Below are 20,366 nucleotides of genomic sequence, written 5' to 3'. Positions count from 1 at the left end.
TATTCAAATCTTAATACATTTGTATTACATAATGTCAGTACCATTCAAAGGCCTAACGTTACTGATAGTTAATTTTACAATGTATGACGGTTTCGACTTCCCACATGCTTAAAAACACCGATTTCTAAATTCTTAAGCAAGCACTTGAATCCAGTAGATTCAATATGAACAACCTCGTTGAAATTAATGAGCAATATAAACCCATTCTTTGGTTGTCGCACATCTCCCTTGGCAAAGCAAACACACTCCCGGATTTTTAAATGCTACACGCATTCCACTTCGTTACTATTTTCATATTCACAAGTTTACTTCCGATTCATTTTGCGCTAGATTTTTATTTGATTTACACTTGAAATAAGCGTCAAAAATAGCAATTTAGAACGACGCACTAGTAATATAACTTGTCTAAGAACAGAATTATTACATATGCTGATTAATTCACCCCTGTTCCGTTGTAATTAACGAGAAGAGCACTTGTTGCTAACCACGCTATTGTGTATCGCACCTTGTCAACAATCGTCCATTATCGTAGAGAGCGGAGTACACGTGCCTTAACGGTCAGTAATAATCTTTTAAATGCATTGTTACTTAATACCATTAATCACTGATTGGTAAGTTAGGTAAATATAGTATGGATTATTGAATTAACAAAAGAGTTGTTGTCGAAAACACAGAACGTGTAAGTTTTTATGGGTTGATTTGACATTTTGAATATTTTCATCTAAAGATTGCCATTTTAACTTAAAATTTCTTGTAACTTTGATTAATATACAGTTGATTAACAAAATTAAGGCTGAAATAATTTACTGTTATTGTTAATCAAACATGTAATCCATCAACCATTTATACAATTAGTACGTAGTATATCTGTATATGTCAGCGCCATTGCTCTTTCCCTTTATTTTCATCCAAGTTCTCAAAAACATCAGATATAAACGGGAGGGATTTGGACACATGAATGTTTATTAATTATATTTGGTTCTAACAGTTATATATATAATTAGGATCATGTTCAGAAATTCAGTTGATACTGTAAAATATAATTATATTATAGTATACACATCTACTGGATATTTTTCTAAATTTCACAGAGAGATTGTTTTTGTGTGTAGTAATTATACTATTTTTATTGAGATATATATATATATATATATATATATATATATATATATATATATATATATATATATATATATATATATATATATATATATATATATATATATATATATATATATATATATATATATTAATGAATGTAGACATAAGAAATACAGTGAACCACAAATTAAAGCATCTAATACCACTCCTGATGCTCCTGAATATCACAAGCAATATAATGCTCCCTATTTAAATGAATAAAATCCTTTGTCATCACCCCAATACATTATTCGTAATCATATTTAGGACAAGACTGGGGATCAAAACAGATTTAGAATAAACAAAGCATTAAGTGGGATTTAAACATTCAGGATCTGTGATACCCCAGAGATTTTATTGTAAGGCTATTGTTGTTTGTTGATTTTGTGATCAGATCATGTAAACCTAATGCAATGACCAAAATTTAACAAGTGAAAAACATGGAATTTAAAATAATAGCCATGAATTGCTAACAGAAATGGGTTGCAAACTTAAAATGTCATTATATTATAAAAATATTCATCAGGAATTTATTAGATATATCGTCTATCTTTTCATCATCATTGTGTATTACCTAATTATTATTTTATGTTAGTTATAACCTTATTTATTGAAAGACATATAATGAAACAAGAGTGTCATCAGATACATAGAGTATTTATTATAACTAATTTTGATAAGAAAGATAACATTTTGAAAGACTTATATACCATAGTTGTTAGGGCCTGAAAATCTTACTTTCTTATCCAAAAGGGTTAAATGGGGGCATGAACAATCTTATCATATGCTGTTGTATAATATGGTATGCCAACTTCACAAAACTAAATATAGTTTTATAGTTGATAAACTAGGTTTATTAAGCATTTTATTCCTCATGAATTTGATCTCATAACTGCAACGCTTTGTGCAAACAAATTGAGTAATGCATGTTATGAAAATTTGTTTGCACATACCGTTGCAGTTATGAGACTATATCTTTAAAAAATAATAATGATATAATGCTTATATTTACATTTTTAACTTCTTGCATTGTCTGCATTATACCTCATAATTACATGCAGCTACCGTATTATCCTAAATGCAAGTTCAAATTAACTGTTAGAGCCACAAGCGTAAACTTTTATTTTTGCTTGTGACATTGCACTTTAAGATTGTTCAATGTTTGTGAAGTCAATAAAAAAACTCATGATTTAACCTTTCAGTACCCTGTATGTATCTGCAGTAGCTTTCCACTGTGACACTTTACTCGCTTAAAATAGGTGGAATGCAAATATTCAACTGTAAACTATAGATTACATATCGTAAATTTGTAAAACATAGTTTTCATCAGTAAAACCATATCTATTAGTTGTAAACTATAGTTTATGAGTTTGTGACTGCCTGTATAAGTTTGTCTGTATATAAACGTTAACAATAGATTTTAAGGTAGCTCGCGGGTTTACTTGCTTGTGAGAAAACCTACCTTGAAAATTTGTCCACGTGATCCATAGGTTTCATAGTTTTATTTCTAAAATTTATTTAAGATTCGTCTGCGCGGTAATAATGTTATCATGTTTCAAATACAGTGTCATTATTAAAATCAAGCAACGCCATTTCAATGAAATATATAGTAAAATGCACATTTTAACCGAGAAACGCATATCAAAACTATGCTCCAAACTTTTAAACGATTCAGACGAAATTAATTATACTCAACACAAAAATAGAGGAGATAATTATGAATCAATTCATAAAAAAATATCAGTATGTGTTCTCGGCCAATTTTTGGCAAAAAAACTTCAAAGATTTAAAAGATTTCTCAAAACCTTATTTTTTCATTACGACGTTAGCCTGACGTCATCATTTCCTTACTTCTTAGAACACGAAAATGAAATGCATTTAATGATAAGACTAGCTATTTAACACATTTTAGAACATGTTAATGCTTATTACACATTATTGTGAATGTTATTAAATGCAATTAATGTAAGGCTGTAAAGATACAGAAAATTGCTATTTTTGTTTTTATGAAACTCTGAGTCAATCAATGCAAAAATAAAATGCCAGGCAACTACTGACATTATAAGTAAGTAATCGAATAAAACAGTTATCTCAAGCCAAAAGAAATTTAAGAATTTAATCGGTAGTACAGATTACGGAAGTTATAATTGTAAAAAAAAAAAAAAGGCGAAGTTAATGCATACATTCTAATTTAAAACATGACTTTAAATGGAAGAGTTCTAACGCATACTCATTCTTTATCTTTCTAGAACAAAATGTGCCAATGTATGTGACATCTTAAATTTTCAGCACTTGATATTATAAATCTTTGTATAAACAGTCATAAACCGCATATAAGCTTTTTAAAATATTTTCTTTTATACTTCTAAATATCTCATTTGTCATTTTAAAATAAAATTATGAGTTTACTATGACGGTCAACTCTTAACGTCGATTCCTATTGTGACGTCAGCAAACCCGCGAGCTACGTTAATTGCTGTCATGAATATAGAATCACATCTAAAGTCAATCAACCTATGGTTTTTTGACAGTGAAAGTGTATTTAGCTCATTTTATGGCAAGTATTTTATCACATTTTCTGTATGTTTTGAATAGTTTTCTGTTTTAGAAATTTGTAATCATTGTCCCGACATAATATTTCATATATTGGCAATCTTGTTATATATAACTCTTCCGTCTACCGTATGTCAGTAGATTTTTAACTTCTGTAATTGATTTCTTATTTATAACTAATCTAGGCCTTCCAGAGTGTTGAATATTTTCAAGTAATATCAACCTAATACAATTTTGGATAGACCCAAAAGAATTTTCATACAATAATCGAAGTTCTTGAAAAAACATTCAAAATTTCATTTATGAAATGTGATCTATGTATTTGCCTTAACATTACGCACCAGGCTGCATTTGGTTGTATTTTTCTACATTTTTAATATTCCTGCTTTGTAAAACTTTTCTTGTTAAGGCTGTTCTATGAAATTGATCTTAAGTTTGGAAATATCGTACTCTGCTGATGCAGATTTTATATTTTTCTGCAATTTTTGCAACTGGTCTAACCACAAAGAAATCACCTTTTATCACCTTTATTGTATTACTTGGTATCAGTATTAAACTAGATTTAATTTTGTAGGTGACAAAATGTGTGCTGCCATGGTTGACAGAAATCCAGAATATCCGGACTATGGTCGGCCCATGTACGACTCCAACCCCCAGAATGATTATGGTCGCCCAGCATATGAATCCTATCAGCAGCCCGGGGACTACAGGAGAGGTCAGGAATATGGCCAGGAGAGATACAACCCCACCTCACAGTATCCAGGCTCCTCCGACCCCCCAGTGGTAAGAAGTCAAGCTTCTCTCTGTTCCTGATTCATTTTTAACATTAATTATTGTTTTTTTCTTGTTCACTGCCAATATTTTTGTGAGGAGAAACAAGTCTCTCTAGAATATCACTCAGTATGACTGAGGAAAAAGATGAGTACATGTATTAGTGTAGTATAATTAATGCTGAAGAATTATATCAAAAGGATCTGATGATGGATTAGAACTCTCTTTGAACTTTCACTATCAAGGTCTAAAATAAAACAACAGTTGAGAACATAGTTTGGTTTTATGAACAAATCCACTTTAATATAGCTATAGATTATTCTATACTTTCAAGTTATACCTGAAGTGTATAATTCATCAAACTTGAATGCCATATTTAGACTAGATCTCTTGTACTGTGATGGAATTCCCATGTTATACATAAATGTAAACATTTCTATGTCATTAACAGATATCCTCCACTTGAATTATATACCGCTTATAAAATAAATTCAATTGTAAAGTTTATAGTGCAATGCAGGTTGCCTTGACAGGATCCATGATGTGTTTATGATAAATGACCCTCTTCTGAATTGAATTTACAAGGACCGCCTGTGTTCAAATGTCAACTCCTGTCTTTCACTTTTCAAGACTGCATTTTCTCTAAAGTTTACAGCTTTAAAGGGGCAAACCGCCAAATCCCCAGCACACGGCTCTGCTATGCACCGCTCGTGTAGCCTCCTCTGAACCGCACAGCTGCTGACAGCCTGGTCTACAGTGTTTGCTCTCTTGATATATACTAAAAGAATTATTGATTTTTAGCTGCTTTGTTAATGGTATTTAACATTTGGAAATAAATGAAAAGGTTTATTTATGGTATTCAATATTAGGAAATGGAGATGAAGAAGCTTTGATAAGAAACGGAAGTTCTTTGAATGTCTTTTAAGTGATTTTGTCAGATCATTTCAAGTTTAAAAGGCATATTAATCTCAAGTTATACATTTATTTCAAAAGGCGAAAACAAAATATAAAGTGGCTGCTCGTTGTTATTCACTTGTTTTAAACAATTTTTAAGATTTGAATTAAAGAAATAATTTATGAAAAATTCATTATGATTTTAAGTAACAGTAAGTTTAGGCTCAATAAATGCAGGAAAAAGAAGCTTTAAAAATGAAAAACTGTTTTTTTTAAAAAGTAATATCTAATTAAAAAAAAGAATCATAGTTCTCTGTTTTCATCATAGCCTGATGATTTGCAGATAACCTCGGGATTAGTCAGTTTAAGTGATGAAAAAGCCAAAGAGCGCAGGCATCTGATTCAGATGGAAATGCGTAAGGAGTACGAGGACCACATGCGGCGAGTATGTAGCTCCTGGCGCCCTCTATAGGCAGAGGACTCACACCCTAACGCTTCTGTATCTAGTGCATGTTTTACTTGGACCCTGTTGGGGCATGACAACATTACATGCATTCTCGTATTCTAGAGTTAGATGTAGACTCATGTATTCAGAATTTCTTATTTCAAGGAATCGTTTCCTTTAGAATAATTTTTTAAACTTTAAAGCTTTTAGAAAGCAATATCTTAAAACATATTTTGTACATAATTTTTTTATTTTATTGATTTAGGAAATGTGTTCACGCCTTGATGTTATTTGTACATATTTTCATTGATGTCTTAAGTAGTATTTGCAAATGGCCATAAAATTTTAAATGTTTTCACTTTTTCATTTCAATGCATTTCACTCAATGTTTATGCATTTAAAAGCAGCTTTAAAAAAAATATACACATTAATGTAGACTTTTAGAATTTTCACTTTAAAGAGGGCTAATGTTATGAGAAAAGAAATCGATCAGATGTGTAATTATGGTACATATTAAGGTTAAAGCAGCAAAACTTATTCTGAATTGTCCCTTTTACAGTACTGAAAATGAAGTAGGGGGTAGGATGGAGGATATTTCTTGTTTAAGAACTTAGGTGGAATAACACATCATCACAAAATGGCTGACTGCTGATTGAAACGACATTTCGTTTTAGATTTTATGGACTGAAACATGTAACTTACTCCATAGCCGAGTGGATAAAGTGTCGGACTTGTGGTCCGTACATCCCGAGTTTGAATCCCGCAGGGGCTTTTGTTGTTACTTACTGGAATAATTATTTAAATATTCATTTTTTATCCCCAAACTGCAAATTTTTCACTTATTTGACATTTGTACAGTTTATTTATCATTGTATCTTTCATAACCAAAATATTTCCTGTTAATTTGAGTGACTTTTTTCAGGTGTGTTATTCCACCTTAATTAATAGAAGATCTTCTCTAATAGACTCTAAAAAAAACCTTAAGAAAACCAAACCTTATATCAAAGGGACATACATGCATTTGGTTCTTCTTTGGCATGCATGCCAATAATTCTGTGACTGATCAGCATGGCATGGCTCTTCACAACTAGAACAACTCATAGAACTGTCATTGACAGTAATTAAATTAGTCTGACTCAGAATATTGTAATAACGATAGTCAGTGCTTTAAAAGCTACTAACAGACAGACAGGCAAAACATGATGGCTGGATCATTCAAATCACTACCCTCCAAAAAGACAAAAACATGTCACCAGGAACTCAATCCTTTGGTCTTGTTTGTTTTTAGCAAAAGCCTGTGTATTATACCACAGGCAGTGTAGATGACGGGCTCCCGATCGGAAATTATGCACAGGCTCGCAAGGTTCTGGACACTGAGCGTCACAGAGACTACAATAAATATATGAAGGAGGTATAGGGTGCGCTAGTAGTGTTTCTGTAGTCAATAGACGGGCACTTACAGCACACACCATCATTTGATATTTACGTTACAGACTCTGTACTAATCCGTCTGTTTCAGGTCTTCCGTCAGCTCAGATTACTACCGTTCAGTTTATAACAAATGCTTTTGTGTTGTGTTAGTTCTTAAACTTTCTCCCTTATTTACCCGTATCTCTCCTTTATTTGCTAGTCTTATATGCTATTATAGAACTTTTAAGTTTCTTTTCAATTCTGAACTTGATCAGTTTAGCAGGTTATGTATTACTTAACCTTTTGGTGTATAAAACTTGATTTTTTCTTCATATTTTTTATTTTAAAAATAATGTAGCAAGTGCACAATTCTTCAGTAACACCTGTATGTTAAAATGTGACTTGCATGCTTAAAGTTTGCATAGCTTGCTTTCACTTTAAAATTAATGCACTTACGTGAGATCTAATCAGTAAATTAGAAAAACTTCTATTCTTTACTTCAAAGTTAATGAAATATCGTCTGGAAATGTAAGTTCATTGACAGCGTCAGGCAATTTTATAACATTTTTTGCTTTTTCTGCACAATTAGAAAGAGGAGCAGGCAAACAGACACCGTGATGAGATGATGCGTCAACAGCACGCCTCACCCCCACACCCAGCCAATCAGACGGAGATGTACGACCACAACCAGATGTCGCAACAACTCCGAGAGGAGCGACGGAAGGAGTACAACGATTACCTGGTAAGTGGGCACATCAGTGGTGATGACCTAATTAACCAGAGCTTGTGGTGAACTAAGTTACTACCCGGAATAGACATCACACGTCATAATTAACTCACATAATCTAAACGTACTATATAGTACCCTTGGTAAATACAAAATGTGTGTTGATTCTATCTAAAAATAGTTATAACCCAGTAATAGTAAATTTTGGAATGTTTTATATACATGTATTACCGAATAAACAGAATGTTTTTCAATATTATCTAGTATTGCAGAAATAAATCATTTCAGATGGAGACTTTATTAAAACAATTCAAATTTAGCTATCAATATCATTTCCCAACAATGTTACACTGAAATTAAACACAGATTTTAGGTTGAACAATTTATAAGTACATGCAACAACATATCAGAATTACAACAATATGTATACACAGTGCTGCACATGTGTTTCATTTAGATTCTCTGTTAGTTTCTTTATTGATATTTAGCTGTTCTCTCCTCATTCGCCTTTCATCTATACATGTAAAATTTGGAAACCCTCGCTGTAGATTGCTGTATTCTTGTGCATGCAAAATCAATCATACTCTTTCAAACTGAGAGAAGCTTGAAATTTTAATCTATGACACCATTTCTGAAGGATGATCACAAGCGACTGGATTTAAAATCCATCGAAGGTGATCGCACGTTGGGTACCCCATCAAAGGTAAAGTCATGTGATGGTCATGTGACATGCGGCTGGTGGCTGAGTGAGGCTTTGTTTGTTGTGTGTGTCATCCATTCATGCTTGTGGATATGGCGCTTTGTAACACGAGTTAGCTTTGTTTAACCTGACTTTGTCCTGATAACAGAAACTGAAGGAGAACTTGGAGCATGAGAGCGCAGGGCGACCAGTTACTCCCCCTGGTGGGCTCGCTCTAGGGGGATACGAGGTGTATCGCAATCAGCTCAAAAAGGATAGAGTCCGCGAATATAGGCAGTCTCTGCTTAAGGTAATCAAGCAGCGCCCATCTGTTTCTTTGGATATTCCCATTGAAAAGTATTTGAATTTTTTATTAATCTTGTAGTTTTTATCAAGTTTTTTTAATGTATAGAGATCAAATATTTCTCTCTATGTGGTCCAAAGACCATATAATTACCTCATTAAAACATACTAGTGTTTCTCCTGTCAGTTTTGATTACTGTCTGTATGATATTTCATTAGAAGTGAACTAGACCTTTATTTTGAAATATTGAATAGCAACAAAATGAGCAATGGTTGCAACGAGCTAAAGAATTTCAGTTGGACACATCCCCCAGCCACGAGGGGCACTTGGAGAGTGAGCGCCCTCTAGTGGGCTCCCCACGGAATGTTATTGTTGATTATAAAAAATTAAAAGAAGAGCTCAGTTCGGAGCGTAAGAACGATTATAACCGACTCTTAGCGCAGGTAAAGCCCGTACATAGAGAGCTAGGAGTCCACTACTATCAGGTCTTCTAGTCTTGTTAACTGTCGGCTTATAGTCCTCTGTACTCTAGATAATAACCTAAAGTCTCGCCAGTATATTAGAGTAGACACTAGCTCTCCATACACTGTATTAGTAGATAGTACTAGTGTCTGTACACAGTATTACTAAGTATGTACTCCTCAGAGTTAGCTTCAAGTCACTAACAATTATTGACAACTTAGAGGGTACCTGTGAAGGTATCCTGTTAAACAGAAAACACTGCAGATGCAAGATAATGATTTCCAATTTATCCATTTTATGTACCTAGAGTCCAGTTTGCGTTACACTGTTGATAAAACAGGAGCAAGATAGAGCACTGTGCTTCAATGTTTATTCTATATATACCCTCATATATGCATGTGTGTCTAAAAACTGTGAGCAGTTATTAATGTCGCTAACACAGAACAATACCAACTAATATGTAAGCCAGGGAGCTTCACAGAGCTGCTATTAATATATGTGGCCTTCAGTGCATTGTTCTTGAAGTTTAAATCTAAACCAAGTATTGATTATGAAGTGTTTGTCCAGTTTAATGGTGGAGTTTGTTTGCAGTGGAGTAACACAACTAATACACACTGTCTTGATTTAGAAAGAGGCTAATGGTACCCCCCGCGCCCCACCCACCCCTCCCGTGGGCCTCAATATACCCACCGAGGCCGAGAGGCACAAAATCGCCGAACTCAAGAAGAGGCAATATCGAGATGAGTTGTTGAGGGTATACTTGATATTAAATACTTAGTAATGCTATACTGTTGTCATAAATTTCAGAGGACAATATAATCATGATAATAGCAAAGTAGACTAAAGTCAGATAATACATGTATCTGTAATCTGTAATACATGTTGTGACGTAGCATAGACAGACCAATTAATAATTTTAATTCAATAACTTGTCAAAGTTTAACCTTAGTAACAAAATGTAGAATTACTTGTGTTTTTGTTGTAGCTGAGTTTATTAATCAAAATCTATCCATAAAAGAAAAATTAAATTCTTAAACTTCCAGCAACAAAAAGAGCAAATCTTGAATCGAGCTCAGCACCAGCTGGAAATTCCGGTGATAGACCGCCGACAGCCAAACTCTGACCCCCCTCCTCCCATAAACCCTCCCCAGGACCGTCCTCCCTCGGGGAGATGGGACCCCCAGTCCTATAGACAAAGCAACTTTGATCAGGTGAAGGTATGACACTTCTCTCATCGTGTCAGTTTCTTCAGATAGTAGGCTTCTTTAGTTAGAACCCATTATCTAGCTGCATAGAAAATATATGTACCATGTAGATATTTAAAATCATGTTCTGGAATGTCCATATATTGCATGCAATCACTCTGGAAAATTCTCAAGGTGTCTCAATAATTACGTGTTTGTGCATAAAACTGTTCGATTTTATCTGTTTGATCCTTATCAAGAATTCTGAATTGAGCAATGTTGTTTACATTTGTCACACATTGTGCCAATACTTATTGAGATGCCTCGAGAATTCATCAGTACTAAATCACTCTACTAAACAGCACATTTTCAGATTCATTTGTGGGCATTTAAAAAAAAGTGATTTTATTTTGGAATTTTATTTGTTGGTATAACACATATACATATACTTTTATTTTTTCGAATTTACCAATTAAAACTAGACTGGTTCATTGAAACTGCAAAGAACTTTGTTGATTGTTATTATTTGCATTATTATAGTACTTTTAATACTGTATACAGGGAAATATTTGCCCCAGTTTTATTTTGACCCCTTTTACCCACGTTGTCTGCGGAATTACAAACAGGGAGAATTAAAAAAAAGAATTTAAATTGCTTTGTTAACTAGAGTATATTTTATATACTGATGTGGCAAAACCATTTGCAAATGTAGAAATGTGAAGAAAAAAAAAAACAACAGGCAAAAATAACCCTGTATACAGTAGAAGTTATTTCTGATAACTTAATAGAAATTATTGTTGCTTAACATATTGAGTTAATATCAATTATTTGGTATAAATGCAAAAGTAAGTGTTTTAATGATAAACCTTTTCTTCAACTTCCCATTAGAAATCAAAAGAAAAATTGCTATTGATAAACTTTTTGAAGTTGTTTCAATCATATTTTCACCATACATTTTCATTTATTTATACATGTATTATATATTTCAATGAAAAAAATATTCTAACATGTTTAATCTAAGTAGCAACTTTTTGTTTCTAGTCTGATAGACTTCTAAATTAATATGATATTCTAAGTATATACTAGCATTTATGATACCTGACTTTAATTTCAGAGAGTTACTTCCCCTCCACATCAAGCCAACATTGGCCATGACGATTATGGCGCCTTCCGCAGACAGACGGAACACGAGGTCCGCAACAAGGAATACAATGACTTCCTGGCTAAAGTGAGTGCAAGTGTGTGGAAGGAAATCCTAAAATAATATATAACTTAGATACTCAGAATTCTCAAATGATTGTAGATTCCTTATTTTACATGAGTTCTTCACTGATTTTGCCAGTTTGTATCAAATTGAAAGAGTATTAAATTGGAAGAGCCAAATTTTTATTGTAATTTTATAAAGTTTATGATTTTTATAAAAATAAACTTATTAGTAAGTGATGATGTTTTAAAGGAGGTGATTCTCCTGTATGATTTCTTCACTTTTGATCAGGAATTTACAGTATTTCCAGTAGATATGTTTAGTAGAGTCAGTCCTATATTTACATATTGACCAAAGTCTAACTTAATTTTCAAATTGGTTACTATAGAAACAACATCTAGAGGATGAGAAGAAGCAGAAGTTGGCAGATCAGAGACGTCAGGCCCCGGCACCGATCGTCAAGGGAGACTACTACGACTCAGAGCAGTATGACCGCAGGCGACAGGCCCTCAACGACCTTCAGCACAGAGAGTATCAGAATTACCTCAAAAATGTAAGTCCCTAGTGACTAACCACTAACCTAACACCCTAATAGTCCGGGAGTCCTGTCCTATAGGTATACAGCCGCGGGACTGAGGTGAGTTCTGTAAATCTTGGTGCGACTCGAGTCGGGCATGGTTATCATTATAGTGAGCAAACTAAAAATTAATCTTACTACGCGTGAAAAATAACGAGTTCAAGATGGAGGATTTTACTTACAAAATAATTGCCAAGTGTGATGCATGTGATTAAAAAATTGCTGACAAAATGATGGCATTGCTTTCTATGCTGTGTAGCATGCAGATAGATGTGAAGTATCTTTCTTCAGCATGCAGCATATGTTAAAGCGCGAGTGTATGCTGCTTGCATTATTTGGTCTGTAGTGATTAGCTCAGCATGTATAGAGCTACGTGTGGTTTGAGGGTAGGGCCATTAACTGCTGTGTGGACGTTAACTCGTTTCTATATATAGCAGCCTGCCACTCCCCCTGAGGCTTACGGTCTACCCATAGGTCAACAACATTATACTCCCAAACAAAAATGGATGGAAAAGCAGAGAAATATGGAGTACAACCAATTGTTGAGAAAGCAGGTATACATTGTGTTTCCTCTTGCTCTAGAAGTGTGATATTACTCAAGAGTTTCTTCAGGATTTTGACATAGGGCTTTATATGATGGACAGGTGGAATTCCAAAATCACAAGATTAGGGTATAGAGACAAGGGTTTTACCAAGATTTCATTTCACAGTTATCACACAGTTTGGCATGGTGTTAAGTGACTCTTTGTTATGATATAGATTTTAGTCGTGAGTCAATCTTTATTATGTTTCTGAAGGGGGATCCATCAAATCAAACCAGTGCCCCACATAGCTATTGGACCAGCTTACCCATGGTAGAAAGTGAACTCAAGTACAATGAGTTCCGCAAAAAGCAGGAAAAACAGAGAAACTGGGACTACAATGTTCTACTGAAGGTAGTCAGATTAAAGTTACTGTGGGTGGTGCCATCAGCTATTGGATGTGGTGCCAAGCCTTAAAGTCACTGGAAGTGGTCCCATTGATTTTTATGATCACTAGTTGTTGCTTGTTAAGTCAATGTGTGTGTTGTGCTATACACTACATACCAGTAGTTGTAGGTTATGGGCTCACTGATTTTGTCACAATGTGGTGCCACAAACTGACATATTTTTTTGTATGTCACAAAATAAGTCTAAGTGGGTAAATTTAAAGCATTTTTCATTTGTGCAAGTCATTTTTTTTAGATTTAAAAAAGTTCCTAATAATATATACTACCAGACATAATTTCTACATAAATTATTTTCTGTGATGAGAAAGTTATCACTAAATAAGCAAATATTGGAACATCGCAAAAATAAACAGATACATGTATAGAGTCTTATGTATACCTAAGAGTTGCCGCATATTATAAACATCACATATTTTATAATAATTGATCAATGAATGTGGTGTCATAAATTAATGATAGTCATAATGTACTGTGGAATTATTTTTAGCTCACCTGAGCTGAAAGCTCAGGTGAGCTATTCTGATCACATTTTGTCTGTCGTCCATCTGTCTGTCTGTCTGTCTGTCTATCTGTGTATAAACTTTTCACATTTTCAACATCTTCTCAAGAACCACTGGGCCAATTTCAACCAAACTTGGCACAAAGCATTCTTAGCGTAAGGGGACTCATAGTTGTGAAAATTAAGGACTATGCCTTTTTGCATAGGGAGATAATCAGGAATTTATGAAAATTTTCGAGAATTTTTAAAAATCTTCTTCTCACGAACCATAAGACCAAGAAAGCTGAAACTTGTGTGGAAGCATCCCCAGGTAGTGTAAATTCAAAGTTGTGAAAATCATGACCCGCGGGGGTAGGGTGGGGCCACAATGGGGAGTCGAAGTTAACAGGAATATATAGAGTAAATCTTTAAAAATCTTCTTCTCAGAAACTAATCAGCCAGATGATTCTTTATAATCGTTAAGACTTTTGCCCCAGGACAATTCTTAGGCCTCACAAGAAGGTTCAAAGTTTGATTAAGGTTTATATCCCATATATAAACAATTGTTAAGGATCTTTTTGAGAACTGCAATACTCAACATGTGATATGACTATAAAATCATCCTGTTAGAAAAGGGACTAATGATTATAAACATAAGAATATCCAGGGGAAAAATGGATTTTATTTATACAGGATCTACATGTATTATTGTCCATTGTCCAGATAGTTTGTATTATGACTCCATTAAGCTGATTTTATCATACCTACTGTTCCTCAGGTGAGCGATGTGGCCCATGGGCCTCTTGTTATTCATGGGGGGGCGGTGTTCATGGGTAGCCAAAATTTTCCTCGTTCGTGGGGACATAATTTCTGTAGTAGTGTATTAGGGATAATTTTGATAAATTTTAAAGAAATGATTGTGTATATGTAAGTGGGGATGTAAATTCGTGGGCAAGGGTTACCGATGAATGCCACGAACATTGATCTCTCAGGAACAATGATGATTCCACAGTATTGGGTTGTATAAATCAGGTTAGCACATGTGGTACCATACATTACGATCAAAGTCTGTTATTCCATACATTTTGATTATAGTTTATGAGGTGCCATCATTGTAAGCAAATGTAATATCACAGACCATGGACTTACTGGTCATCAATTTAGATCAGTATATTTGGTGCCTTTATTATGAGTCAATGTGGTGTCACCCACCATGGTAATTTTGATTATAGTAGATCACTGAAAACATGCATGTGGTGTCAACATACATGGCTGTCATGTATATTTTGTTTTTATAGCAAGGTCTCATGAATTTTGCCCACTGCAGCATGTGCTACCATCCATATTACTATTTTATCAGAAGTTTGTTTGTGCTGTTTTTACATTGCATCATGATATTTGTTAGACCATATCACTATGAAGTTTTCTGAGTGTTACACGTCTTAGTTCCACTAAGAAGGTCCATCACAGCAGTGTTATAGATCTGGTTAACTTGATTGGTGGAGGTTTTGATATTTTAAAGGTAGCATCAGACATTTTATGTTAATCACCCAATTTAGCTTCCTATAGTCACCTGGCACTAACTATAGTTTACATTTATAGCTTACCATATGCAGAGTGGGGGACATGACAGATACTAGTATGACCTTTGACCTTCAGACCAAAGGATTCTGGGATTGATTAGTTATGACTGTAGATATTTATATGTAATGTTACAGCACGATCAGCAGCGTAATCGAGCCCCGACACCAGATCACCTTCAGGGCTTGCCCCTCAGTCAGCGGCAATATGATAGCATGCGTAAAATGCAGGAAAAACAGCGAAATCAGGAATACAACGATTTGCTGGCAAAGGTATTAGGGCTTTACGTGTGATGCCACGGTTACCAGACATCTTTTTGTGGTTTTATTTTTTTGGTTGGCTACTTTAATCTTTTCTGATTTTCATTTGTGGCACTTTGCACATATTTTAAATGGGCACTGTCAATTAAATATCTACTTGTACTCAGGTAAACTCTATGATTAATATATATTTTTAAAAAACATTTATTAACCCATGTAATAGTTCTTTCACATTTTCCTTGTGCACAACATTATCTCATAGTGGAGTTTTCTTCGATCACGTATATTCCTGAAAATTTGCATTGATCATTAATGCAAATCAGGTGACAGACCACTTTATACGATAAAACTTTTTTTTTTTTTACAATTACCAAGTAAAAGAAGTCCGATATGATAGAAGATCTGACAAGTTATTAGAGACAAGTTACAAACTGTGGCTTTCTAACGCTTGGTAGTGTGTGTGCTTATGAAGCTTGACATATTTATTTGGAGTGATTGTTTTGAAGTGATTTGAATGATAAGATTATACACAAGAACATGTTATGTAATTTATTTACATATCGTAAGTTACTATTTGTAAAAACATGTACCCAGTACATTTGGAATTTTTTTCTTTAATGTACAAGATTTTTGTTGTTCATTGCTGGTAAATATAAATCATGTTTATAATGAGTAAATATCTTTTTAGCATTTAGAACTAGGGTAGATTTTGTGCATTTTTCTGAGGATGTATCATGTTTGGTTACTAGAGCTGTGTGATTTTCATTCAACACTTATTTTCGTTTACTAACAAACACATAGATGCTTGACATTAACCTGAGACATTACACACTGAGTAATGAAGCATTCTGTGATGTTCATGTACGATTTCACAAGTACAGGTCAACCTCATTGTCTCAAATATTGATATCTCAAATACCATGGATATGTCAAAGTGGGTTGGAAGACACAATCTCAGTTTTTATATGCAGTTTGATTTCTTCCATATCATTCAATGACCCCATATTTTCTCTCAGACTTAGATTCATTGGGTTTGAGATAACTAGGTTTGACTGTACTTTAATTCAAATGCAGATTGCCCAGTGTGTCTGTCTATGAACTATTTAAACATTGTTGCTAATCATGTACTATATAATTCCTGGCAAGGCAATCAGAAAATTGGAAAAAATGGCTTTAAATTTTCAGGAGGGGATAGACTTTGAATATGATTCTTTTTATGTACAAACATATTATGAGCCTAAAGAGCTACAAAAATTCGGACATTCTAGAAGAGAGCTTACTGGGAATTATATAATAGATTAATCTAATGATTTCATTTAACAGATGCATTACTAACCTTCAATATACATGTATTGCATTATATGCTATTTATACCATGCATAAAATGTAACCTGTTTTTACTATTGCACAAAGCCATGGAGACGGATGTATGGGAGAGGGTTATATACAGGACACTAGGGCTTGGGTTGATGTGTGATATACTGTACAACTCTACGCAACTCAACTCTTGTTTATTCCTTGTTTGATTTCCATTAGGAGTAGTTTAATGAAATTAATTGAAATATAGTAATGAGTTGTGTTATCTAAAAAATATGTCTTACGATAAACATTCTGTTGAAAACAAAATGGTTCATAATTGACTCAACTCACTGTCTGTAAATGAATTTGAATACATGAAGAATGCAGTTTTAAACATCAGCATATTTCTGATCTTGCAGAAAGGTTTCAATCAGCACCAGCCCCCGGAGACGAATCGTCGCCCAGAGCTGGGTCTGAAGAGTGAGTTCCAAGACCAGGTCAGTACAAGGCCACCCTGAGGAACACCTCCCACCCCCTCCCACACCCTCGCTTGTAGTTTTATGGGGGTTGGGAATAGCCATCTAATGTGATTTTGATTCTGCTTGCGTTGCATTAGAATTGATTGATTTGCTTACCTTTGAGAAAATACGAGAAAAATGCATTAAAGATGCACATTGCAAAGTTTCATATGTATTTTTATATATTTTATTAATGAAATTTGCGCAGATTCAAAATTCATTGCCTATTTGAAACCATTTGTGGTTTATTGCAATATGTTTTGAAAGTGACAGTGCTTTTGAGAGTGGGTGTAACATGTGAAGCATTCATAATACCGTATAATGGGTAATTTTTACTGCTGTGATTTTTTAAGGAATTTGTCTTAAAATAGGGCGATTTGAATTTTTACGCATAATTTTTTTACGAATTGGACATGTCTGTAGAAATTAAAATCATCTGTGGTAAAAGGGGGGAAAATTTCACTGTGACTTTGTTACAGTTAACACATATAAAAAATCCGAATATCGTTTTTCTATTAACGAGTTCTTAATTATTACGATAACATTGTGTTTATTCATTTACCTTTATTTCATATGTGATATACACTTTACTTATTATATAGCTACTAACGTGGCATTATACGTAGTTTTAAAAAACACTCAAGACTGAATAGAAAGATCTGAACTGTTATCACCATGTGACCAAAAACGCTCAAATATACCTACATGTACAGCCGTCAGGGACTGAGCTGAAGCTCATGAACATTACTCTCATACGTACGATGTAGAAAATTTATGTGCGGTGTTTTTATACTTTAAATCTGTGAAAATTTACGCGTTTACGTGTGGTGTTTTTTTACTTCTGTGAAAATTTACGCGTTTAATCTTTATGGATTTATAAAACTCGTAAAAATTAGTAAAAATTAGCAGCACGTAAAAAATACCCGTTATATTGTTTCCACCATCAAAGACTCTTTTGCTTCCATTGAATAGTATCAAGACCCGGCAGCTCTCCTGACAAACAGGGGTAGATACTCGGAGTTGGAGCAATACTCGAGTCGGCGTGACAATCAGGCACGGTCAAACTTTGATTCTCACGTTCAGGTATTCCTCCCAGGTGTGTCCCCTACTGACCAATCAGAGTGGGCGTCTCATATAATGGTGCTTCCAATCTAGATTTATCCCGTATCCAGTTTCTTACCCTTTTTTGTATAGAGTAAATCAAGATTTTTAGAGTGTAGCATTTATATAATTAATAACACAAATTCTTTCCTCCCATGAATTTATAAAATGTAAGTAACCACCTCACTGATACCTCTAAGACATATTAGCCGCCCTTACTGTAACAGACCAGAATTTGTAGCTTATTTCACTTTACAGTAGTAATTAAACTGGTTGGTGGAAAATAATTTTGGCGATAAAGCAAAATGGTTTACAAGAAACATAAAAGCACTAGTTACAAAATATTACCACTAATGATTTAGCTTCAAAACATCTTGAAGTTTTGTTACACGTTAAATTAAAGTTGTTTGACATACGGGGATACATGTTAGTACACTCTGCTGGGTAGTAGGTCAGCCCTGGGAGACAAGTAGGTTGGCCCTGGGAGACAAGTAGGTCAGCATGTCTGTCTCTCTGGTTCAGGTTTTGGGATTTCCTATTTTAGTTTATTTGTGCAGTGACAACTTGTGCGACTTTTGGTTCGAAAGTTTTTTTTTTTTCTTTTTTGAGTTACTTTTTGATCTATTGTAAAAATTCTGTTGTTTCCCCCCCTTTTTTTTCTTGTTTTTATCAGGGTTTTTTTCTTTTGATTTTTGATTTATTACTTTGCACTTTCACATGGAGCCGGAGGGTTGCACCTGATATTTACTTGTACCATATTTTATAGAGAATAAAATATCTTTAACATATTATTTTGTTAATGGTGTCTATAAATGAAAAAAATATTTTTCTGCATATCGCACTTGGCATTAAGTTTGAGAAAAAAAAACCAAGTTATGATTTTCAAAACTGAAAGCTTAATTATATCCGATTGCTCACATAGTAAAATGTCTATACAGTTTTGGGGCACTGTAGTAACTAGACACATATTAGGTCTAGGAATTTTTCTTCAGTAATTTGTCATGACCTACACCTGTGGACACTTTTTTTCCTGGTTAAGGATAGCTATACTGGTATATTTGGTAAATAGAAGTTCTGCTGGGATGGTGTAATAGCTTGTGTGGATGTGTTTATGAGGACAGTTTGAATGTCATGGTTTAGTTTGGTTTGTGTGTTCCAATGATTACTTGTTTGACCTATGCTTGGCACTGGGAACATGATTTTTATGGTAGATTGCCCCTCAGGCCATTTCTAGTGACCAAGTTAGGACAAACAGTGGGAAAGTGAAATACTATGGACTGATGACAGAGACTCAGGAACAGGTGAGGTGACCTTGACCCTAACCTTCACAGCCATGTTAAATAACCTTGTAGAACTAAGGCAGCAAAAATTATGCTTTGTTTTCTGATATACAGTACAGAAATCCAGTAACAAAGAATTTAGACAAAGGGCCAAAAATGGGGAAGGTAAAGTTCTGTTTTGTTTGATGGTTTGTTTGTTTGTGGTTGTGATTGCGGTTTGGATTTCTTTAATGTGCGGTTTGCGGTTTGCTTTGGAGAATGAGATTTTTATTCCAAGGCTCAAGTGTTAAAATATGGGGAAAGGAAATAGATGGCTACATAGTAAAAATGATGACAGAGGAAAAGGCCATGCAACTACTTGATGAATTTCTAGTTTGTGAGATATCATTATTGGGCACACAATTGAAAGGCATGACTGGAAATTTTCAACCAGCTACTCTTCAATGATTTTCAACAAGACATTCCAACTTATAATTTAGATCATCATTTGTGTGCTGATGTTACAATCATT

The 20,366-nt window shown here is 34.1% G+C and overlaps 1 protein-coding gene across 11 annotated transcripts in view; it reads left to right on the top strand.

Moving 5' to 3' along the window:
- The first annotated feature begins 282 nt into the window (after nucleotides 1-282).
- LOC128164612 (trichohyalin-like) overlaps nucleotides 283-20,366 on the top strand; it is a 29,090-nt gene continuing 9,006 nt past the window's right edge. The window contains exons 1-17 of one of the 11 annotated variants that reach the window (XM_052828540.1): nucleotides 283-557; nucleotides 4,268-4,476; nucleotides 5,687-5,803; nucleotides 7,092-7,214; nucleotides 7,803-7,955; nucleotides 8,789-8,929; nucleotides 9,178-9,366; nucleotides 10,014-10,139; nucleotides 10,429-10,602; nucleotides 11,684-11,797; nucleotides 12,162-12,326; nucleotides 13,148-13,285; nucleotides 15,535-15,669; nucleotides 17,376-17,453; nucleotides 18,447-18,557; nucleotides 19,787-19,876; nucleotides 19,970-20,020. In XM_052828540.1, coding sequence (XP_052684500.1) covers nucleotides 4,276-4,476; nucleotides 5,687-5,803; nucleotides 7,092-7,214; nucleotides 7,803-7,955; nucleotides 8,789-8,929; nucleotides 9,178-9,366; nucleotides 10,014-10,139; nucleotides 10,429-10,602; nucleotides 11,684-11,797; nucleotides 12,162-12,326; nucleotides 13,148-13,285; nucleotides 15,535-15,669; nucleotides 17,376-17,453; nucleotides 18,447-18,557; nucleotides 19,787-19,876; nucleotides 19,970-20,020 — 2,106 coding nt within the window. In that variant the 5' untranslated portion in view covers nucleotides 283-557; nucleotides 4,268-4,275. Of the gene's footprint in view, nucleotides 558-4,267; nucleotides 4,477-5,686; nucleotides 5,804-7,091; nucleotides 7,215-7,802; nucleotides 7,956-8,577; nucleotides 8,644-8,788; nucleotides 8,930-9,177; nucleotides 9,367-10,013; nucleotides 10,140-10,428; nucleotides 10,603-11,683; nucleotides 11,798-12,161; nucleotides 12,327-13,147; nucleotides 13,286-15,534; nucleotides 15,670-17,375; nucleotides 17,454-18,446; nucleotides 18,558-19,786; nucleotides 19,877-19,969; nucleotides 20,021-20,366 lie in introns of all 11 variants that reach the window. The other 10 variants (XM_052828542.1, XM_052828544.1, XM_052828541.1 and 7 more) reach the window with 10 other exon arrangements.

This window comes from Crassostrea angulata, chromosome 10 (genome assembly GCF_025612915.1).
Source record: "Crassostrea angulata isolate pt1a10 chromosome 10, ASM2561291v2, whole genome shotgun sequence".
Taxonomy (NCBI): domain Eukaryota; kingdom Metazoa; phylum Mollusca; class Bivalvia; order Ostreida; family Ostreidae; genus Magallana; species Magallana angulata.
This window is presented reverse-complemented; position numbering and strand designations above follow the sequence as displayed.